The sequence below is a fragment of the Psittacula echo genome, assembly GCF_963264785.1.
Source record: "Psittacula echo genome assembly, chromosome: 12".
NCBI classification, from domain to species: domain Eukaryota; kingdom Metazoa; phylum Chordata; class Aves; order Psittaciformes; family Psittacidae; genus Psittacula; species Psittacula echo.
The window spans coordinates 3,371,620-3,392,306 of NC_137747.1; the positions used below are offsets into that span (position 1 = coordinate 3,371,620).

A 20,687-nucleotide genomic window follows, 5' to 3' on the forward strand; every position below is an offset into this window, starting at 1 on the left:
CCTTAAACAGCAAAAGATTCTTTCTTTACTGCTGTGACTTAGTCAAGGGACCCGCTGTATACTGCAAGGCAGCATACTGATGAAGAACATATAAAGAAAAATCAAGAACAGTTTTGTAAAGAAGCTTAAGCGAGGAACTAGAGGGAAAACATGAAGCATCTTTTCTATAGAAAACCATCACTAATGCATTTTTCCAGTGTGAGCTCCAGAACATAACTACAGAGATCTTGTTCATCCTCTCTCTGAAGTTATGGCAATGCTCCCAGTGACTTTGATGGGAGCAAGATTGGGCAGAGAAGCAGTGGTCCTAAAAACCTTATCTGTTTCCAAGCTAGCAGCAGGAGACGCTTTATATTTCAAGGACACACTGATAGGCAAAGTTAGTTTAAAAAAATTCATGTTTAGTTAAATTTCTATCAGAAGTTACTGTTTTCACAGCATCTGATCCTATCTAATTAGTCTATGTTGTACAGAAGTCTTGAAAAATGTATTAAGAGTCTTTTGACACCTGCTAAATGCAAAGGAGGCACAGCACAATCCTGGACTTCATAAAAACTAAGGATCTGGTCTGCTGACTATGGAATACTTTTTGTGAGTTAAGTGAATAGGACTGACATTGGGATGAACAGGGTTGTAAAGTGGAAGTGCCTTGAAGCTAGTGCAGCAGTGCAAATTGTCGTCATCAGTGAGATTACCATCCTTCTCCCCTCCCCTTGTGTGGAAGCACCAGTCTTTTCTGTTCTCTATCCTTAATTCTAAATTCAGAATCTAGACAGGAGTTTTCCTGACCTATCTGTTCCATATTCCTGCCCTCATTAGTTCAGTTTAAAGCTGGTAAAACATCTGTTTCCAAGTACAGCTGTGTGGTTAGTATGTAGGCCTTTTTTTTTCCATACAAAAATCACTAAATCTGGCTATTTAAGACACAGATTTTATAGGAGCTAGAGTTGGGCTGTGCAAAGTTCACCTCATTAAAAACAAACCCAAACCAAATAAAAGCAGGGAATAACACCATAAAAAATGTGGGGCATGAATGTCAGAGCATATGTATTAGAAATTGGTCAGGAATGACAGGGAAAGTACAGATATATCCACATGTATTCAAAGGTTCTTGGGGTTTTTCCACAAGTTTACATGCTTGTTGAGTGTCTACAGAAATGGAACATTAGTACAGAACACAGTGTTAGGATTGCTATGACAGCTACCCTCATTTGTAGAAAATATAATGAGTTCAAGCCTGTGTTAGAAGATACAGAGTAAATTCAGCCTAGATAAAATGCTCAAACACACTGGTGTTAGCTGGTCAGTGAGAGGCATTCTAAATTGTCTTGATTTTGGTATCTCTTTCCAAAAAATACACCCATTTTCATTATTCTAAGAGAGGCATCAAGATTCACTAATCAGTTTATGGAAATACTGTCTTTGAAAAAACTAAGTCTGTGTCTACTCAGCATTAAAGAAAATACTTTGATTTAAAACATAAAGCATTTTCTCCCCTATTCCCTTTTTATATGGCATTTTGTGTACTTTTCCTCTTTTTCCAGTGTTCTTTGGGATACTGATCTTAACTTCGAAACTTCATTATTTCTGTGGCGTAAGATTGTCTCGGTAGCATTTATGGGAATAAAACATGATTGCAATAGGAAGTTGACTTAATGGTTTAATACTTAATAAAGGGACAATTTTCTTGATCAGACAGCTAAATGACAGAGTTTTTCCCACATCAGAAGCTTGCCCCAGGACACATACCAGTATATTGTGATTCACAGACTTCAGTTTATGAAGATATCAAACTACATCCCACATACTGTTGAACATCAAATTTCACTATTAGTGGAAGTTTGTCATCTGTTTTGGTTAATAGTCTTCTCAGTGTAATAATCAAAACATGTATTTTATCCATCTTGGTGGTTTCTATTGAAGCTTAGACTAGGGACTTTCCACCAGCGTAAGGCTGAGATAAAGGATCTTCCTTATTTCATAATTGGCCGGAAATGGGCTTTTAGGAGGCTTCTGCATTAGAAGGTTGTGTGGATGGAGACATGATCACACCTGATAAGTCTATCTGTAGCTTACATTCAGGCATAGATTGGAGAAAACAAGGAGAATGAAATATGTATTACACAAGAATGTTCCTTGGGGTTCCTAATTAAGAAGGAGGACAGAATTGGTAGGAATCAGTGCCTTGCTGCTAGGCAAATTTTCCTTTGTCAGAAATGGAAGAGCCTGTTCATCACTTGTGAATTGCTCTCCCTTAGCACCATCTGCTTCTTCTCTTGTTAGGAATTTGTTTTTAAGTGTTCATTATAACGTAGCTAACTGCAGACTCCAATGCTGCCAAAGCTGAAAAAGCTGCAAGTCAGGCTAGCGTGTGGAGCCTGCCGCATTCCTCAATCTCGGATTCAGGCTTGCAAGTTTGTCATCAAGTTGGAAATTGAAACCAGAGGAGCTAGCAGCAAGCCCTGTGCTCATAAATCAGCTGATAATGGTTGAATTGTTCTGTGCCTTCCCCTGAGGTGGAAAGCAAAACTCAGTGCAAAAGTACTCACAGCAACTAGAAGAGCTATGATGTAGGCAGGCATGGAGAAACTACATGGGGCTGTATGAATATGCCCACATACTGGTAAACAAAGTAAACGAGGGTTCAGGTTATGTGCAACCACTGGTTCTTTTCTTCCTACAACATAGCCAAAAAGAAGTTACAGTGGGATTTGCAGCCAACCCTGATTCCGGATAACAAATTTCAATGAAAGAAATAGGCACAATACATTAGTGTGTGATCCGTGACAAGGTCTCCTTTGTGCTTCATTTGTTTGATATCTGCTGCCACTAGAGGGAGGTACAAAATTGACCACAAAATTATGTCTTGAAAAATAGTTTCCAGGTCATTAACTAAGCACAGGCCAACATTTGCTGCCGGGATTCTACTGGAAATCTGGAACAAATGACTGATTAATTTCCTCTGGATGTGCACCACTGTCACTGAGAATAGAACTTGGATCTGTATGCTTAGATGAAAGCTAATTAGAAATACAGTAAGGTTTTGAATCACAGGCTTGAAAAGCAGGTCTCTTGGACTTCAAAGTTGAGTCCTGTGTTCAAAGAACCACGCTAAAAATGGTTACATCAGAGACACTACCTCCAGCACAGGGGAAGATATCTGAGGGAACTGCTTATGATATTTTTATTTATTGCTGCATAGGAAACCTGGACTCCAGAACTTCATTTCCAGAAGCTGGCATAAAGCTGTAGGACGGGCTTAATGACTAAAGCAATAACTTGGTTCAAAGCTGTTTATCTGATTTTCTTTTTATTTATACCTAGCTTGAATATGGCTAGGAGGAAACTATGTCAGATATGCAGTATTGAAATACATATTTAAGAGTTGAATCAGCCTAGATAAAATCCGCAAAAGTACCAAAATGAGTTACACACTGAAGCCCCATCTTTCTAAATAGTGTAAGCTATGAATGTAATTCTTACTAAAAACCAATTTAACTACCTTCTAAGAGCCTAAATTACTTCTGAGAATGGGATTATATTCCTGAATCATTTGAGACTTTCAAAATACAACCCAACAGATCTAAGTTTGGTACAAAGTAAAGGGCCCATCTAATAATCTAGGTGAAACAGGTTTAGGCCAGTAAGTTCTATGGGACACATGTGTAGATATGTAGAGAAGCAAAATCTTCCACTTGCAGCAGAATTGCTATGTAATTTCTCACCTTGCTCGGTCTTAAACCAGCAGAAATAATTCCATGCTGGAAACAGCATGAAACCATTCCTCTGGGAGATCTAGTCATGCTGGGACATCTAGTGTAGGTCATGCTTTTCTAGAAAGGTTGGACCAGATGATCCTTGAGGTCCCTTCCAACCTGGTATTGTATGATTCTGTGAGAAATGTTTGGTGTCATGAGTGGAAGAATGGTTGTTCATAGCTTTGTACAGCTGTATCTGGGGGTCTTCACAGCACTATAGCTAAACAGTAGGTAGCTGTAGGGTAGGAGATAGTTTCCTGCAGGGATTGTATTTTTCTACAAAGGCAGCTGAACAAGTTCATCTGTCTACATTGTTTTATTCCTAATTATTTATGTTTATAGGAATCAGCAGGGACACAGATGAGTCGGGTGAGATGGAAGTGTAACTGCAGCGGCTCTTCCCCTTTCTGTGTTCCCACAGGTTGGAATTCCTGTGTTACAGTGAATTACATAGAACCTTTTCAGATTCTGCTGTGAATCCTTGTGTTATGAATACTTTCCACAGAAAGGATTTACCAGAAGAAAGGATCTGTATTTGAATGTAAAGCTGTGTTAGAACAGCTGTATTGAGGTGTAGCATCAAGGGCACTTTCTCTGTCCCTAATTCAGATGACTTCTCATCTCTAGAAGAATAACCAGAGAATTTTTTCTTACTTCTGCCAATAAGTGTATAAATAGCATGTTTGTCTAACAATTGAACAAAAATGCTTAAAATTTAAGGGGTTTTAATCATAAATTTGGAATGTTTATCTAGCAACGCAGACATTGCTGCTGAGGTCAATGGTTTTTCTAAGGAATGCTCGAGAGCAAAGATTAAATGCAGTGTGTATTTTCCCAGTGGATTCAGCACTGTGCTGTACACAAGCTGGTCACTTCATTCTTTGTTCAGTAAGCTTTCATTACATCTGCCTTTAGAGGTATTAGGGCTGAGTTATGATGTTATCACATCTCAGGAGTTTCATTAATGTAGTGGTCTGGATTCTTTAGATATCCAACACTGTAAATTAAGTGCCAAGGTCTGGAGATTTCCAGACTGTTCTGGGGTACATTGAAATTGCAAAAAGCTTCAGTGATTCAGGCCCAGATCAGCCCTAAGACTTTGTCCAAAATGTTTAACATTATTGTAATACATTGTGATAATCTGATTTCTTTTTCTTTATCAGTGTCATGAAAGACTCAAATGCCATTGTCTGCCGCGAGTGTTTTGAAATGGATCCCACCCATCATAAGCATTCAGAAGGGTTACTTAATTCCATTGAGCCCGAGTTTTGAAATAAATGTGAGGAAGAAAAAAACTTGTGATCACATCAATATGATGGTAGACAAATGTAGTCCAGCTTGCAAAATTAGTCTTAAATTTGACTTATGCTAGAAATTTTCTGGTGTAATTATGTTAGGGTTGTCTTTTCACCTATTGTGTTTGCAGGATATATTTGTATCGGCTAAAACTCCAATACAGATGCAGTTATAGCAGCAAAACAGTTGTTGTGATGAGTTTATAATAAATGCAGGGAAGTGGAATGAGTAACTTAGCACCTTTGACTGAAGGGTTTTTTGAAACAGCAGATGATAAGTTGGTATCACAGATCATTGCTAGAGTAAGTAGAGAATGTTTCTGAAGTCTCTAAGTGTTCATCTATTTCATCACTACTGACTTGGGGTACATACAGTGAAAATCGAATTTCAGTAGAAATGGTGTAGAACCAATAGACATTAATAGCAAATTTGGCTGATATGGAGCAATTTTATAAAACTGTGCTCTAAGAAGACATAGATTCCAGGTGGCAATCCTACAATAAAATCTGTGTACTATGCTATACAAAAATCCACTATCTCAGAGGATTCTCCATATAGGCACAAATATAAGCCATGTATTTTAGGGTCAAGGCTGCAGTCACTCCACTAAAATGTTGAGCACCTCTGATACTGAGGAAAGGATTATGTGGTGTTAATACAAAATTAAATCAACTCTGCTCGGCTTCCACAACTAGAAGATAAAGTGGCTCTATTGCCCTTCCAGGTAGAGCTAATGTAATACTTACAAATAAAATTATGTATAAAACTAACAACAATAGTCTAAAAGAGTAACATGAAAGTTAACATCAGGTGGTGTTGGACAAATTGCAATCACATAACATATCCCAAATTACAAACATGATCCTGAGACATTGAAGGGATCAACATTTGATAGTTTGTGTACAGTCATTGTGTTTATTTTCTATGGGGGCTAACAATTTATGTGATTTCAAACTGACTTTTATCATGTTGCAGCTGCTGCTTGCTGAAGCAAGTACTGACACTAGTGAGATACGTGGCCACTTGTACCTGGGTTATCAGCTCGATGTGCGTTTCCACATTTAGCTGAAGGAAACAGAAAGCTGGTATGGTTTTTGTAGGCGCACAACTAGGAACAAGAGTGTGGCTCTTAACCAACTGGTCATTCATGATTGAAATATTATACATTTTAAGGAAATGTGAATACCTTACTCTAACCACAGTTCACCAAGTTCAAGTGAACCTCTTGGAGGTGCTAAAAGAAAAACATGGCTACTAATTCAAAATACAAAACATAAGCAGAAATATTTTGCAAGAAGTCAGTGAGTCATATTTTCCTCATAAAATTGCTGAAACCATTGTGCCCAGAAACAATTAAATATGTGACTAGGGCTGGAAAAGTTTAGCCATAAACACAAACAGACACCAGTTTTTTGTTTGCGGAGGATGAAGGTCCTTTGGCTTGAGGAATATCCTAATACCAACAGAGACAAAGCAGACCATGCAGTTTGAGCGTGCTCATGGCTGCATAGAAGGTCAAATGTTTGGCTCTGTGTGCCTGGATACTTGGTAACACTGCAGGTTAAATGCTAATAGTTTAATATGGCAAATCGCTGAAACAGGGACAAACATTCTCTTTCAATTTGAAGAAAATGCTCATTTGATTTGTATTAGGAATACATTTCTGAGACCTGAATTCTCAGTCATACAAAATCCTTTGTATTAAAATGTTTCAGTCAATTAGTACGTGGCAGCTGGGAGATCTGTTTGAGACTCACAAGCTTTATAAGACTTTTTCAAGGCTCTTTTTGTTTTTATCAGTAGTTCAGTGTTTCTCTTGCCCCAGGAATAGACTCCTCCAGTTTGGCCTGGTATTTTTATGCTCTACAAATGGCAGCCATGATAGCTACTGTATTCACACTGTGCTTTTGGGGAAGATTAAAAGAGAGGAAGTTCCTCTGCTCCCCAGGGTATAATCCCTGTGTTTATGAGATTTGGAGACACTGCCCTGCACGGCAGAGGTTGCAGGTTTGAAGACAGATTTGAACTCAGCTTTGTCAGGGGTCCTCACCTGATTTATTTCTAGCCTAAAGGGAGAGTTGAATTTGAGATGTGTCCAGATGCTTTTTCTCAGGAGCAGTTTAACATAGCTCAACACTTCTGTACAGACACTCTAGCTAGCAAAACCCTCTGTTTAAACAACGGCATTTATAAATCTTTCTTACAAATAAAATGTTGTCTTGACATCCTACTTATGGTCTTCCACTCAGAAGTGTGAAGTGAGCTGTAAGATTTGTAGGTCGCTACAAAAAATACATGCAAGTGGTATTTGACTCCGTTGCTGTTATTTCAAAGAAAGAAAGATAACCCCTTTAATGGTGCTTTCCTAACATTATTTAAATTCTCTTCATTCTTACAAGAGGGAAGCGTGAAAATGTGCTTATGAATTGCTTTTGGAAGTAGCTGCAGCAGGACATGACCTGGTCAGTGGCCTTGAGGCCTGAGCATTGTGCAGTTCAACAAACATCCCATGAGAATTTTTAAATGCTTATGGCTGTGCACAAGTGAGCTCCAGTTCATCTCTCCTTTGCAACAGCACATCTTCCTGGAGAATTCTCTTTGATTTATAAAGACATGTGTGCAACAGGATCAAGTCTAGGCAATTTAAGCAATTTCTTTCTTTCACTGATGGAGTTTTGGGGGGTCTGTACATTCCAACCTAATGTTTCACATCTAGAGCTCTGTACCACAGAGTTTTTTACCTCAGGAGTCTTCTCATCATTTTCTACTTTCTGAGCCTCTCAAGGGTCTGCCTCTTTTTGTTTGTTCCATATCTACATGCTTTCAGTCTCATGCTATGCAGGCTTTAGGAGTCCTATGAAATCAGGAAAGCTTTTCCTGCCCTGTCTTCCTCCCTTTTACTCAAGAACTGACTTTCCCAGGTTAGAGAGCTGAAGAATAGATCCTTGGAATCTGACTTAGCCTTTATGAGGGATGTGGTCAATAACCATGAGGCTTTTCCCTTTATTTCTTCCTTTAGCAGCTTATTATGCAATTACATTTTTCAGTAAGTTGCATTTTTTTTTCAGTCTAATGATCCTTTTGATGGGGTGACTGTTCACAGGCTTACAAGCAGCGGAAAACTAGAGGAAAGAATGGAAAATATTTCAAAACTTCAGCTGTGATATGATGCAAGTACAGTCTCTGATTAAGGGTGTAGAGGAGACATCTGGTCAAAGCAAGAGAATATAAGTGCTGTACAGTTTGATTAAAAGGTGATTAAGAAGCATCTAATTTTTTCCATGTAACAGATTTCCATTGATACTGCTGAACCTATGGAGTCATGTGGATTTCGATGCACTGAGATGATACAAAATACCTAGCCATGCCCAACACCTCTTTTGACAACTAGGTAGCTTGCAAAGCAGGTAGATGGCTTAGATTTGTCATTATTACCTCTTGCTCTCAAATCTTCTGCCTGTTTTTCACTGATGGATTAGTAGGTTGGCACAGCCTGTAGAACAGTGGAGTGTTAGGCCTCAGCCCAGGGAACTGATGAAATAGTCAGGTCTCACTCCAAGAGTGCTGCTTGTGGAAATCCATGACAACTTCTGTTACTGCTTTGGTAGATAATGATACCTAAAGCGTAGTCACTTACAGTAATTCCCTCTACTTGTAGACTAGCCCAGAATTAGCAAAACACTCTCAAATCTCACCCCTCTTGGGAGGTACATTTAACCATACAATTCTTTATATGCAGTCTGGAAGAGTATTGAGTTAGGTTGCTCTCCAAGTTAGTGGCAGAGCCAGGAGAAGAGTCTTATCTTGACATTTTGACATTTCTGGGCTTCTAGTCTCACTAATTGTAGCCATAGTGATGGGATACTGTCAGGCACACGGTTTTCTTTCCAGTATTTATTGTGATAGATTAGGAGCTCACTGTTTTTCAGAGCACGCTCTGTAATGGAGGACATTTTGTATGGATCATGTAGAGCTCTTCACAGGAGTTTGTGCTTCTCTCTACAAATAGATACTCCAGCTTTTTGTTTTACTTGGTTTTACTCAGTTGTGGTGTTTACGTTACACCAGCTTCAGGGGGGAAGGAAGGGAATTTTTCTGTATATTAACTGTCTGGGTGATTTTCTACAGCTGCTTGAAGGATATGTCTGTTACTTATATTGTAACTTGGATTCTATAGACATATGGCAGAAAACACAATTCTCCAGAAAGCAAAAGATTTTGACTGATGGAAAACAGAGGAGAGCAATCCAAGAGCAATCCTGCCAGAGGAGGAGTATGAACCTGAAATTTACTGTTGAAACCAGACTTCTGCCTTAGGCTTAAGTACCACACTCAGCCAATTCTACCACTGGCTTCAGTGTGGGTCTGCACAGATGCAAATAACTGCCTTTTGGACCTAAGTCTGGAGCTTAAGTATTGTGCTGGCATCCATAATGATTTGGAAATATAGTGGTTGGCCTGAACTCCTTAAGCAGTGAGACAATTACAGAAATGTAGAGAGCCTGTGAATTGAGGCTAATCTGGCTTTTACATAGTTTGTAAAATCAATCAGAAATTGAAGAGGGCATAAGAGATTTCATTTTAGACTATTCAGTCCTTATTAATTGTATTGTGGATGGCAACAGAGGAAACGTGTATAGCAGACAAGTCTTGTTTTTCTATTTAATCTACTGTCTGTTGGTTTGGCTTTCCACTTCCATGCAGCTCAGCACTTAACAGCAGCACAAACCAGGACTGCCAAGGTTTTTTCTCATCTGTTTTTCTGTTTATTGCAGAAGCTGACGGAGTTACTGATTGGCAGTCATGTCGGTCAAACTCACATTTGTGTCCCCTGGTGATGGGGGTGGTATCAGCAGGAGTTGTTCCTTCACTGGCTTCAGCACTGTGCAAAGCAGAAAACTGGCGTAAGTAGCACAAAAAATGAAGCACCTGATCGTCTGGGCAGCAGACATTAGGGACTGTGGATGTATTGTTTAACCTAGGGTATCTATGTGTAGAAGTTGTTCTTCATTTTTATCTTAAAACTATTGAGTGTTGTCATGGCTCACTGATAAATAGCTGTACTTCACACCTTACTATCTTACACACTCTGTACTCCAGAGATGGCTGGGTTTCAGAGGCTATGTATCAGACTATTAATAGTGTCCATTTATGTGACCTTTCCTGCTAGCAGCCTAGTTGTAACTGATGCTTTTTGGCTAAAACCTTGGGGGTAGTTATGGTAATTAAAAATCTCATAGACTTTTATAAAGATGGGGATGTTAGTGGTGAGTACTGGCAAAATATGTAACTGAACCCAACTCAAGTTCCCCTGGAGTTATTAAAGCAGAGCAGCATTACATGAGAGGAAGGGCTGCTTTCTGGCAATGCCACAAAAGAGGAAGGGAGCAATACTAGAAACCAAGAAGACCACTGCAAATTCACTGCTATCAGTAACAGGTCTATAGTATAGCCAAGGTTGCAGTCCAGTCTTTCAGTCTTCAGTTGAGCTTCATAATTGCTGAACCATCCTGCACTGTTCTTCCCTTTTGCTTATCATAACTTGTTGTGTTGCACTGCTCTATGCAGATAACTGCAGCTTTTCCACTAGAAGTGCTCTTGTTCTTTTTCTGATCCCTCTGTAGGCTGTCAAGTGCTTTTAAAAGATATGACATATAAATGGAAAATGAATATAATCTCTGACTGCCAATGCATGCTAGAATAATAACAAAGTGAATCATTTAGCAGTATCATATAGAAGCATTGGAAAGTATGCTTCTAAAAGTATTGTGCTCAAAAAAATCCTATTGTGTGCCAGTAAAATACCTGACTCATGTCATAAAATATCTTTTCAAAGAACCAAAGGACTGAATTAAGCTTTCAGCTAAACATAGCATGGTAAAGCATGAGCAAAAATGCAATTCCAGCAAGAATAAGTCTTCACATTTGACTAAATTAATTTGTTGTGAAAGCTGAAGGATAATACTGCACCTAGCAAAGGTTGGACAGCTAAATCACACCAGTCACTAAGGTCTTGAGAAAAACACTGACATTAAATTATAGAAACAGACTTGAGCTCAAGTCCATAGTGAGAGTTCTAGCAGGGAAAGGATTTACCAGGAGAACTGTTGAACAGCTGTTTCTTCAACAAAGGCACAGTCCAGCAGGGTAAGAATGCTCCAAACAGAAGAGTTCATATATCCCTTAAGTTTATTCTGTTGCTTTTAGCTGCAAAATGCCTCTCTATGCATTTTGGTTTATGATGTTGCTTTTCATTATTTGTTTAGACAGACAGTTTTCTTCAGGAATCACCACAATAAGGAAAATTTGTTTACTAAATGCTCGGTCACAGTCCAGTGAACACCCAAAAGCCTTTCCCAGCATAGTGAAGAAATTTTTTAATCACCCTTTCCTAACTTATCTCTCCTCCAGGCACTGTTGCAAAACACAGCAGGAGATTGCAGAGGCCCTACGCAAGCTCTGTCCAAAGGATGACACACAAATCAGGTCCACATGGAGATGATTCTTAAGCAGATGCTAAATATACTTTTGTATTTCTTTAGCAATTTCCTTTTGAGGCTCTCTGTCAAACACACTATTTCATTTTTCTTTACAATGGTCTCTACAGGAAGCAAATGTTATTACTGTTATCTATAAAGTGGGAAATCTGATATTTAAATTAAGTTCACAAGGGAAAGCAGCAGCATAGCATCTAGCTTATAGCTACTGTCCCTAAAGGCCTTTGTCAGCCACTTCACTTTTCTAGGAAATGTTTGAAAATGGGATTCTTAACATCAGTGCACTGAGTATGTATGGGCTGCATCAGTCAGTGGAGATACTGAGGAAAACAGTGAGTTTTAAATCCCAACCTATCCGTGCTTAGGTGCTGTACTTTCATGAGAAGGAAATGATTTCCTGAATTTAAGATTTGCTATCCAAAACTGTGAAGGTAAATATCAAAGTCCTTTCCTTCCCAAAACCAGACAAAACCGAGGAGTAATTTGGGCTTTTTGATTTCAAAAGATAGCATTATCTTGTATCTTCCATATGATATCTTGCTAAATAGGGTACTCGTCTAAAGCATGGAACTGGATGCTATTTCCTTCTTTGCATGAAAGAATCCTAAGTAATGATCCTTCTAGGAGACTCTTTCAACTGCTGTTATTGGATAGACTGTCCCTTCCAGTGTTATTCCTGTTGAAATCCTCTTGCTTTGCATGGAATGCTCAGTGAAAACAATGTAGGTTTCTAACTTAACAGCTATGTTCCTCATTATAGGTAACCTGAGCTCCAAATGGTATGGTTAATTAATGCTTTACATTAAGCCACCATAAAAACCAAGGTAATCCCCAGGTTGAAGAAATTAAATGTCCAGTAATGTTTGGCAACCCCTAATTTTATCAGATTTTTTGGTGGATTATGTGTTAAAAATGGAGTTAAGTGGAAATGTAGCACCAGGGTAATTAAAGTAGTTACTCAAAGGGTTCTGTAACAGGACTGGGGATTGCCCTCAGGTGTGCTGGGCCTAGGATTTAATCACCAAGCTCAATATCCTTAGGCCTCCAGTCACATGCTTAGAACTTAAAACAGCCAGTGGCAAAGTATTAAGCTGGTTGAAGTTCATAATTTCTTCAGGTGAGCTGGATTTAGGGTGGAGATTGTAGAGAAAGTCAAAAGCTTCTCTAAGAGCAACCAGTTGGTTTAGGCTTGATGGAATGGGAGACTTCTTTAGGTAATGTTGTTTTAGAGGCTTGACTTACAGAGACTATTAACAAAACTATACAAAAATAGCTCAGACTTTAAGAAGTGTATGTATAGCGGTAAGTCAGGCAGGAATCTGACAATATGCAAGAACTGTTTGCAGAGCACTTATTTTGTGTTTTAAATATTGTAGATATATAGGACTAATGGCTTGGGGTGTTTTAACTCTTTAGGTTAGTACAGAAAATCCTGTGCATAGGACTTCTGTTAGAAACAATATTTAGTTTTGGTTTTGCAGTTGCTTGTAGAAGGAAATGAGGTGTTAGACACTGAAAAAACACCTTGATAATTGTATCTTGTATGCAATGTGGATAATTATGTCTTGTATGCAATCTGGGCTTGGTAGCTTGCTTTGCTAAAATGTGGTAGGGCTCTAAGCCATTATTTAAACCGATGGTGAATGCAGGCAAAGAAATAGCTAATTCTAAAGGCTTTTTATGTTAACTTTGTACTTAGGCCTTGAGCAGTTCAAAAGTTTGTTGCCTTGTTTTCCTGACTTGTAGGTCTCTGCGCTTGAGAGGTGCAGAATGGGAATGTCTTTGTTCTGCAGCATGGCTTACTTGAATAATTCCATAGTTGACCCAACAACTGGTGTGAATGTGCACACAGAAACAGGGCCTTAGCTAGCTTCCATGTGTGTCTGTTAAGATGACTGCTATCAGTATGAACATTAAGTTGTTATTAACCACTATAAAAATGATCTTTTCTCTTGCTTGCTGTGTTCTCCCCCTCCTTCCTGAAGAAATAGGGATATGCATGATTTTTCTTTATTTAAAAAAGGATTAAAGAGAGAACCAGGAGGTTTCTTGGAGTCTGCATCAAGCTTGGAGAAGGAGATGTTTCTTATTGTGAAATGATTATTATTGAAGCCACAGAAAGCTTGCAGCTTTTCTGCACTACGTATTTAGGGCTGGGCCTTAACTTTCTAATGTTATCTGTGAAAGTTTTCTTGGTTCTTTTGAGTATAGGTATATGGGATTGGACATACAACTTGTACCCTGGAAGCCTTGTGACTTAGGCATCTTTTCTCCCAGGTGATGGGGTTTGCATCTTTCCCATATTTCTTTTCTCTTTCTACAGAAGGTCTCTTGGCAGAAGTTCAGTGAGATCAAGAATGTCACTGAAATCCCCCAAGGCTTATAACTCCCTGCAGAAAGGGGCAGTCATCTGGGATCCAAAGCCACTGCAGGTGAAGAAAATTTTTGAAGCTTTGAAGAAAGGACTTAAGTAAGGACTTTTCAAATATTGTAATTTGCCTCACCCAGTCGTGCTGCTTAAGTCTGTGTATCACTGTTCTGTCTCCATCTCTAAACAAATGTAATGACTTTCCCAGACGCTGGCTTGGGACCTTGTATAACAAGTTTCATTCACTCTCAGACAGTCTGCTTGCAGACAAAGAGCTCTGATGTTTTTGTTTGTTCCTAGTTTGTAACAGTTCTCTTAAAAGGCAGTGACAGATCAAACTCTGTAGGGGGATTCTCCATCTCTTGGGGAGCAACTGAGCTCTCCCTTGAGGAAGGGAGGCTTTCAGAGCATGCAGGGTGACAGGCAGGAAGTCTGCAGATCAAGAAGAGACTTGGATGGGGTGGGAGAGCCAGATCTGGGAGGTGATTGGCAGAATGCTTCTGGAGAGGGAATTGTGTGGAGTTGCTTTGACTCAAAAAACTGACTTAAGACCAAGTCTGAAAGTAAGGGTGTGTCCTGTGAGGACACAGTGGGAGGCTGGTTCATAAACTGTTCCTATTCTGCCTGTGCTAATTAGAGCTAGATATTCTTGTGGGTTGGGTTTTTTGGTTGGTTGGGATTGGGTTTTTTTTTGTTTTAATAGACCAGCTTTGGAGTTCAGAAGTACTCTTTCATCTCTATGTGGCTTGTTGTAAGGGAAAGGTCTAAGCAGATCCGCCTGAAAACTTCAGCTGACTTGAAGTGATGAAACAGAGCTGTAGTACAGCTCCATATTCTTATGGCAATGTAAATAACATTATCTTGCTTTAAATATAGCACTGTTTTTTATGGTTTATATGCACAGCAAATGTTGCATCAGTACAGACTTCAGTGAAAAGGCCAAAGACCAGCTTTGTCCATTGCCTCCCATCTGGCAGAAGTGGGATGCATGCCTCAGGCACAGTAGAGTTCAAAGGATGGGCCGGCAGTCTGGATTTAGGGTATTCTGGCTTTGGGGAAGCTGTCAGTTACCTCAAAGAAATGCTGATATTATTCAATGCTGAAATGGCAGCTATTATAGACCAGGAAGGAAGTGTTGTAAGTGCTGTTTGCCTCCATCAGTGGTTGAAACTCATCAACCTTTAACTGAGTCCTCAAATATTTTTATATAAAAATACACATTTTGTGTCATTACAGTTGATGGATCTGGTCTAATATTGTAGGAATGCTTACACCCTGAAGTACCTGTGGGAATATAACATACCTTTCCTTGGATTTGTAAACCCAGTAGCTCTTTCTGTTGGCATCCTATTAACAGTTCCTTCACGTATGTTACTGCTGTCCTTAGAATTTTGCTACTGTATTAAGTCTGATCATAGTTTGTTTTCTTAAGCAAAGAACATAAAACATGCTGTAATAATAGATTGTAAACTCAGATGTGTCACATTTTTATTCTGATAGAAGGCTATAAAGTCTTAGCCCTAAAAATATCAGTCAATGGCTTATTAGTGGATTTTGATTTAAATCAAATAATGAAACCAAATGTTTTTGCAGAGTTTAGAATTTATCAGAGTTTAGGGAGGAGAAACCATAAAGTGAATCAGAATTTGTTCCCAGTTCTGCAGTGAATGCCACATGGTCAGATTCCTGCCAAAACTGAGGAGCTAGCTAATTGACTAACCTACAGAAAACAACTGTATCAAATAGCAATGTAAAGTCCAAATTTTAAGTAGATGCAGACTAAGTCCACTTGGTGCTGGAGTGACTTGAATTTTTAGTACAGGGCATGCTTTACGTGCGTGCTTCTTTATAGCTATAGAAAATAACTCTTCTGTTAACCATCTGGGTACCATTTAATCAAGCTGGCAATTCTAACATACTTAAATCTAAAAGTGATGAAACTTTTCTAAAATGTAAGTGAATTCTGTTCTTCTACCAGCCTTGGCTACTTCTGCACCGAGCTGTTAACAGGCAAGTGTAAAGAGCAGACCACTCAATGCTGGAGCCACTGGCTGTCTTGGGGAGCTGGTTTTAAGCAGTAAGAAAAGTAAATGCATCAAAGCAGATGTGAAGAAGTGCAGTTGTCTAAAACAAAGTTATTTTGACTGCTCAGAGACTGTGTCTTATAATGTAGTATTTACCAGGTGACTCTTTTTCCCTTTTAAGCACAAGAGGAAAAAGTTACTTAAGTGTGCTCTGTATTAAAAGCAGAGTTGGAAGAAGATGGTCTTGACAGAAATAGGTTAAGTCCCTGTGTGAACTCCTAAGGGACAATCCTTGCTTGCAAGCAACTCCAGAAGCCAACTGGCACCAGATGCTTCACACCTTGCAAAATAGCTCTAATTCTGGAAAATGTAATGGTTACATTAAGAAATTATCATGTACTGAAAGGTGCTATTAAGCTGTTTGCTAAAACACTGAATGTGTCCTGCCTTACACATGGAGTACTCTGTGAGCTTGGCTTTGTAGTGCAAGTGTTTCCTGTTGCAGTTCTTTGACTTTGTAGGATGGAGTTGGTGGCCATCTTTTAATTGTACTGTAGCATCCTACATCTTGGAGGAGAAAAAAAGATTGAGGGGGATTCCTAATGTACAACATCTTTAAATGTTAGGTAACAAGTAACCAGCATCTTCTGGCACTTATTGTGTACAGATACTCCTTGAGGAGTGACTTTGTATTTAGGGTGATTTCCATAGACAAATACTTGCCCTTGTCTATTGAGCCATTCATATCTCTAGAGAGTAAAACAAGAGAAGCCTTCTAACAAAGGAAGTTGCTTTAACATTCTGCTGAAAAATTTTTTGGGGAGATGTTATAATGAATGCACCAAAATAATGTAACACTGTGTTTTATTCCTCTCCAGTGAATACTTGGAAGCACACCAGGCTGAATTGGATTATCTTTCTGGTCGACACAAAGATACGAAAAGGAACTCCAGATTGGTAAGATGCTTTTAATGTTAAATACTTAAATACTTTAAAAATAAAGCCACAAAAATAGATGTTGTCTCACACCTGGGACTCCAGGAATTGACTCTGTATGGACAGAAATGGTGATAAAGATTGGGCTTTGTTTTCAGTAGCTGGTGAATGTGTCCTTCATTCTGTTGTGTTCACAACAACCTGGAAGTACCTTCAGGAACAGGGGTAATGAAAAGACAATTCAAACATCCAACTTTGCCTTTCCTTTGGGAAATAATAACTAGATTTAAAAAAAAAGAAAAAAAAAAAAGGAAAACCCAAAACCTCCCATGTACCATCACCAATGTCCAGGTCCTTGTTATAGATGGTAGCAAGACTCTGTCTCATTTAAAGCGTCTGCAAAAAGAAACCAACCAACCGTGCACAGAGAATGAAACTACTTCTAAAAATGTTGGCCTGTCTCTTCGTAGTAAATAATGCATCTTAATTTAGTGTAACTTCAGATGAGCCTTGTGAGTCTCATAGTCAATATGAAAGTATCGTTAATATGTACAAAATACGTGTGCTCTTCTGTTCAGCCTCTGCTATTTTCCTTTCAGGCTTTCTACTATGACCTGGATAAGGTAAGACTATTGAGGATGAGATGAAATGTTGCAGACAGTGAAGACTGGATGATGTGTCTGCTGTGTTACTTAAAGGCATGTTTAAGAAATAATTTCTCAAGACTCCCTCTTTTTCCCCTCTTCAAAAGCAAATCCGCTCTGTGGAGAGATACATCAGAAAACTGGAGTTTCACATAAGCAAGGTAAGGGGGTTTTTTATCTTACACTGCTACATAAGCAAGCCGTCTAAACAGGAAATATTTTAATTCACCTGAAGGGGAATAGTGCTGGGGCTTTCTGAAAGCTGTTAACCACTCTTTTTACAGGAGATGAGGAGTTTTATTTATTTATTTTCTTGAATGGTTGGATTCAGGCTGAATGTTGGGCACAACCCAACCTGTGTTTGCCTGTGAAACCAGTTTGTATACCCTGCCAGTTTATTCAGAAAATGCTGCTGTGAGGAGACTCACATGTTCTCCTTCCTCCCCACAAGGGGCCAAACTGACAGTTCTGTGGAGTGAATGTCTGCTGTCTGCCCTCTGCTTCCAAAGGAATTAAATCTCCTCCCTGACATAGCTGTAGGTGTTTTAATCTGTATGGACAGAATTGGTTTCTTGCTGTCCAAGCAATTTTTCCCTGAATGAATTGTTAGCCTACTCTTTGTCTTGTAGTCTGATAGCAGCAGAGCTGATGGTTTCTCAATATCCCATGCTTTTGTGCAGAAATGTCTACAAACTGTAGCACTCTTATTATCAGTCTGTAAAGTACAGGAGCTGCAGCAGTGTGCAATGCTGTGATAGCGGGGATTTTGTTGGATGTTTTTGCCAGGAAAGACTGCTGATGTTCCTTTCCAAAACTTACTAAAACTGTGCCAGGGTAATTCTTGTTCATTCTTCCCCTACCCTCCAAATCTTACAGGTAGAAGAACTCTATGAAGCTTATTGTATCCAGTGCAGACTACGAGATGGGGCTGCAAATATGAAACATGCCTTTTCCTTGTCTCCTTCCACCAAAGCCTCCAGAGAGAGTCTAGTGGAGCTTTACAAGAACTTTCAAGAGTGCACAGAGGTAGGGAATACTATACATGTGTAACGAACACCAGAATGTTTCTTAGCAAAAAGCGTACTAGGTCTTAAAGCTGGCTTTCTTTGTAATGGTGCAGGTTAAAAACTTAACCTGTAAATGAATTACAGGTACATAATGTGAACTGAAGCTTGTGAGGTAAATAAATGCCTTATAGGAAAGCTCTTGAATTCTATGCCTCTCTTTTTTGCCCCAGCTCAGCTTGGCCTCATGCATTGGCAAAGACAAGTGAAAAATCCTTTGAATTTCTGCTTTAATACTGGGGTCCACTATGACTTCTACTGGAAGTAATGGGATGAGAAATGAATAATGAATAAGCTATGCTATTTTTACAAAACAAGTAGTGGAAGGTAACTGGCAGTGAACTGCTTAAGTAGTTACATTCTTCTGTGGAGCAGCATCATAATTTTCTATCTTAAGAGTAGTATGAATGGACTCTTTATCAGCCTCCCCTAGTGAAGATGTTACTATGTGTCCTTTAATAAGAAAAGAAGTCATTAAAGAAAATAGCCTTTATGGGAAGGTAGCTACTTTGTGCTGCTTTTCAGTCATAGTGACTGTTATTCCTTCTTCTAGGACATGTGCTTTATAGAAGGGGCATTGGAGGTCCATTTGGGAGAGTTTCACTTGAAGATGAAAGGTATGTTCATTCTTGTTTCTTTCAAGACTCATCAGTTGATTTGAGGTTTCCTATGAAACAATCTGATCCGCTGAGAGTAGACTTACTTTATGGCAGTTGCTTCCACTGGCTTTCTGGATGAGACCCTTAATAGAACTTTAGGAAATTAATGTTTGCTTTAGTGCCATAAACCATGTCTGCAATAGTATCTATACTTGAGTACCAAATCTGACAAGCTTTCTTTCTTTAACTCGATAAATGTTTGCCCTTCCAAAAGTAGTTTGGGCCACTGGCATAGCTTCTGCACAGTTAAGCACAAGGGGGTGTTAGCCAGGTAGTCGCTTTATTTATTGCAAGCTGAGGCTTTGGGGGACATTGTAAAACTCTGCAAGTATTAGAGTTTTCCTTCTCTTTTCAGGGTTGGTGGGCTTTGCACGTCTCTGCCCGGGGGACCAGTATGAGGTGCAGTATACAGCAATTCATTTTGTTCTTTATTTTACTGCTGTGAGTTTGCAGTGGAGGAACAGGAGAGCAAAGGTGCAACATGTGTAAGGCAGGCAGGAAGTGGACTGTGATAAAACTGCACTGTTCTGGTGAGAAGTGCTTTAGCACAGTTACTAGTTACTCTGCTCCCTGAAACTGAAGAGGGAAAGATGTGATTCAAGTATTAGGGAGTTTAAAAGACTGCAGTGATTGTCTATCAAAGCCAACCTGTCAGGTCTTTGTCTTCAAAGTTGCTCTGGAATCAAGTAATAGTTGCTGTCTGTTTCTTGGAAGGTTGCCTTTGGCATGATTTGAATGCGTCCTGGTATCTTACTGGGTTGCCCTTGGCATGATTTGAATGCATCCAAGGATCTTACTCGGTTGCTTTTCTACTTCTAACAGTTCCAAATGAATTCCAGTGTGCATTCTATTTCAGTACCCCTACACTTTCTGTGCAACATAGCTTTGCAGTTGTTCTAGAATGGGTGGGACATGTCATTTGGTACTGAGTTAAAGTGTTAAAACCTGCAATCTGAAATTCTGTCTCCAGTTTACTAGCTTTATGCAAGTTCCTAAATGTATAGTGATCAAAGGAATGGCTTCACTTCTGCAGTACTTGCACAGTGTGAGGCCTGTGGATTGAAGGGAACATTCTGGAATATGTTAAGCCAACATAATTTTCTCTTTGGTGGTTTCTAGGTGTTTGTGCGACTGGGGCGCCAAAAATGGAGGTTGAAAGGCAAGATTGAGACTGATGACAGCCAGACATGGGATGAAGAAGAAAAGATCTTTATACCGAATCTCCATGAGAAGCTTGAAATCAAGGTGTGGTGTATAATGGTTGGATTGGAATCAGTGGGTTAACAGGTCTTCTACCATACAACTTACTCATTAGGCTGCCAGATGTTTGTCAAAACTCTTAAGTAGTTTGCTTTCCCTAGCCAGGTAACAATGGCAGTTAAGCAGTGTTCTGCCTACTGAACAGGCATCTACTTCTGTTTTTCTTGGCTGTTGTAACTGT

At 39.2% G+C, this 20,687-nt stretch overlaps 1 protein-coding gene across 3 annotated transcripts in view; it reads left to right on the top strand.

The window, feature by feature from the left end:
• The window catches only part of RIPOR3 (RIPOR family member 3), a 51,566-nt gene that overhangs the window by 11,671 nt on the left and 19,208 nt on the right, over positions 1 to 20,687 (top strand). For all 3 annotated transcript variants that reach the window (XM_080628254.1, XM_080628255.1, XM_080628253.1), the window contains 9 exons: positions 9,830 to 9,958; positions 13,875 to 14,021; positions 16,822 to 16,900; positions 17,479 to 17,502; positions 17,631 to 17,684; positions 18,400 to 18,549; positions 19,141 to 19,204; positions 19,602 to 19,645; positions 20,366 to 20,491. In XM_080628254.1, the coding sequence (XP_080484380.1) occupies positions 9,858 to 9,958; positions 13,875 to 14,021; positions 16,822 to 16,900; positions 17,479 to 17,502; positions 17,631 to 17,684; positions 18,400 to 18,549; positions 19,141 to 19,204; positions 19,602 to 19,645; positions 20,366 to 20,491 (789 nt within the window). In that variant the 5' untranslated portion in view covers positions 9,830 to 9,857. The remainder of the gene's footprint in view (positions 1 to 9,829; positions 9,959 to 13,874; positions 14,022 to 16,821; positions 16,901 to 17,478; positions 17,503 to 17,630; positions 17,685 to 18,399; positions 18,550 to 19,140; positions 19,205 to 19,601; positions 19,646 to 20,365; positions 20,492 to 20,687) is intronic.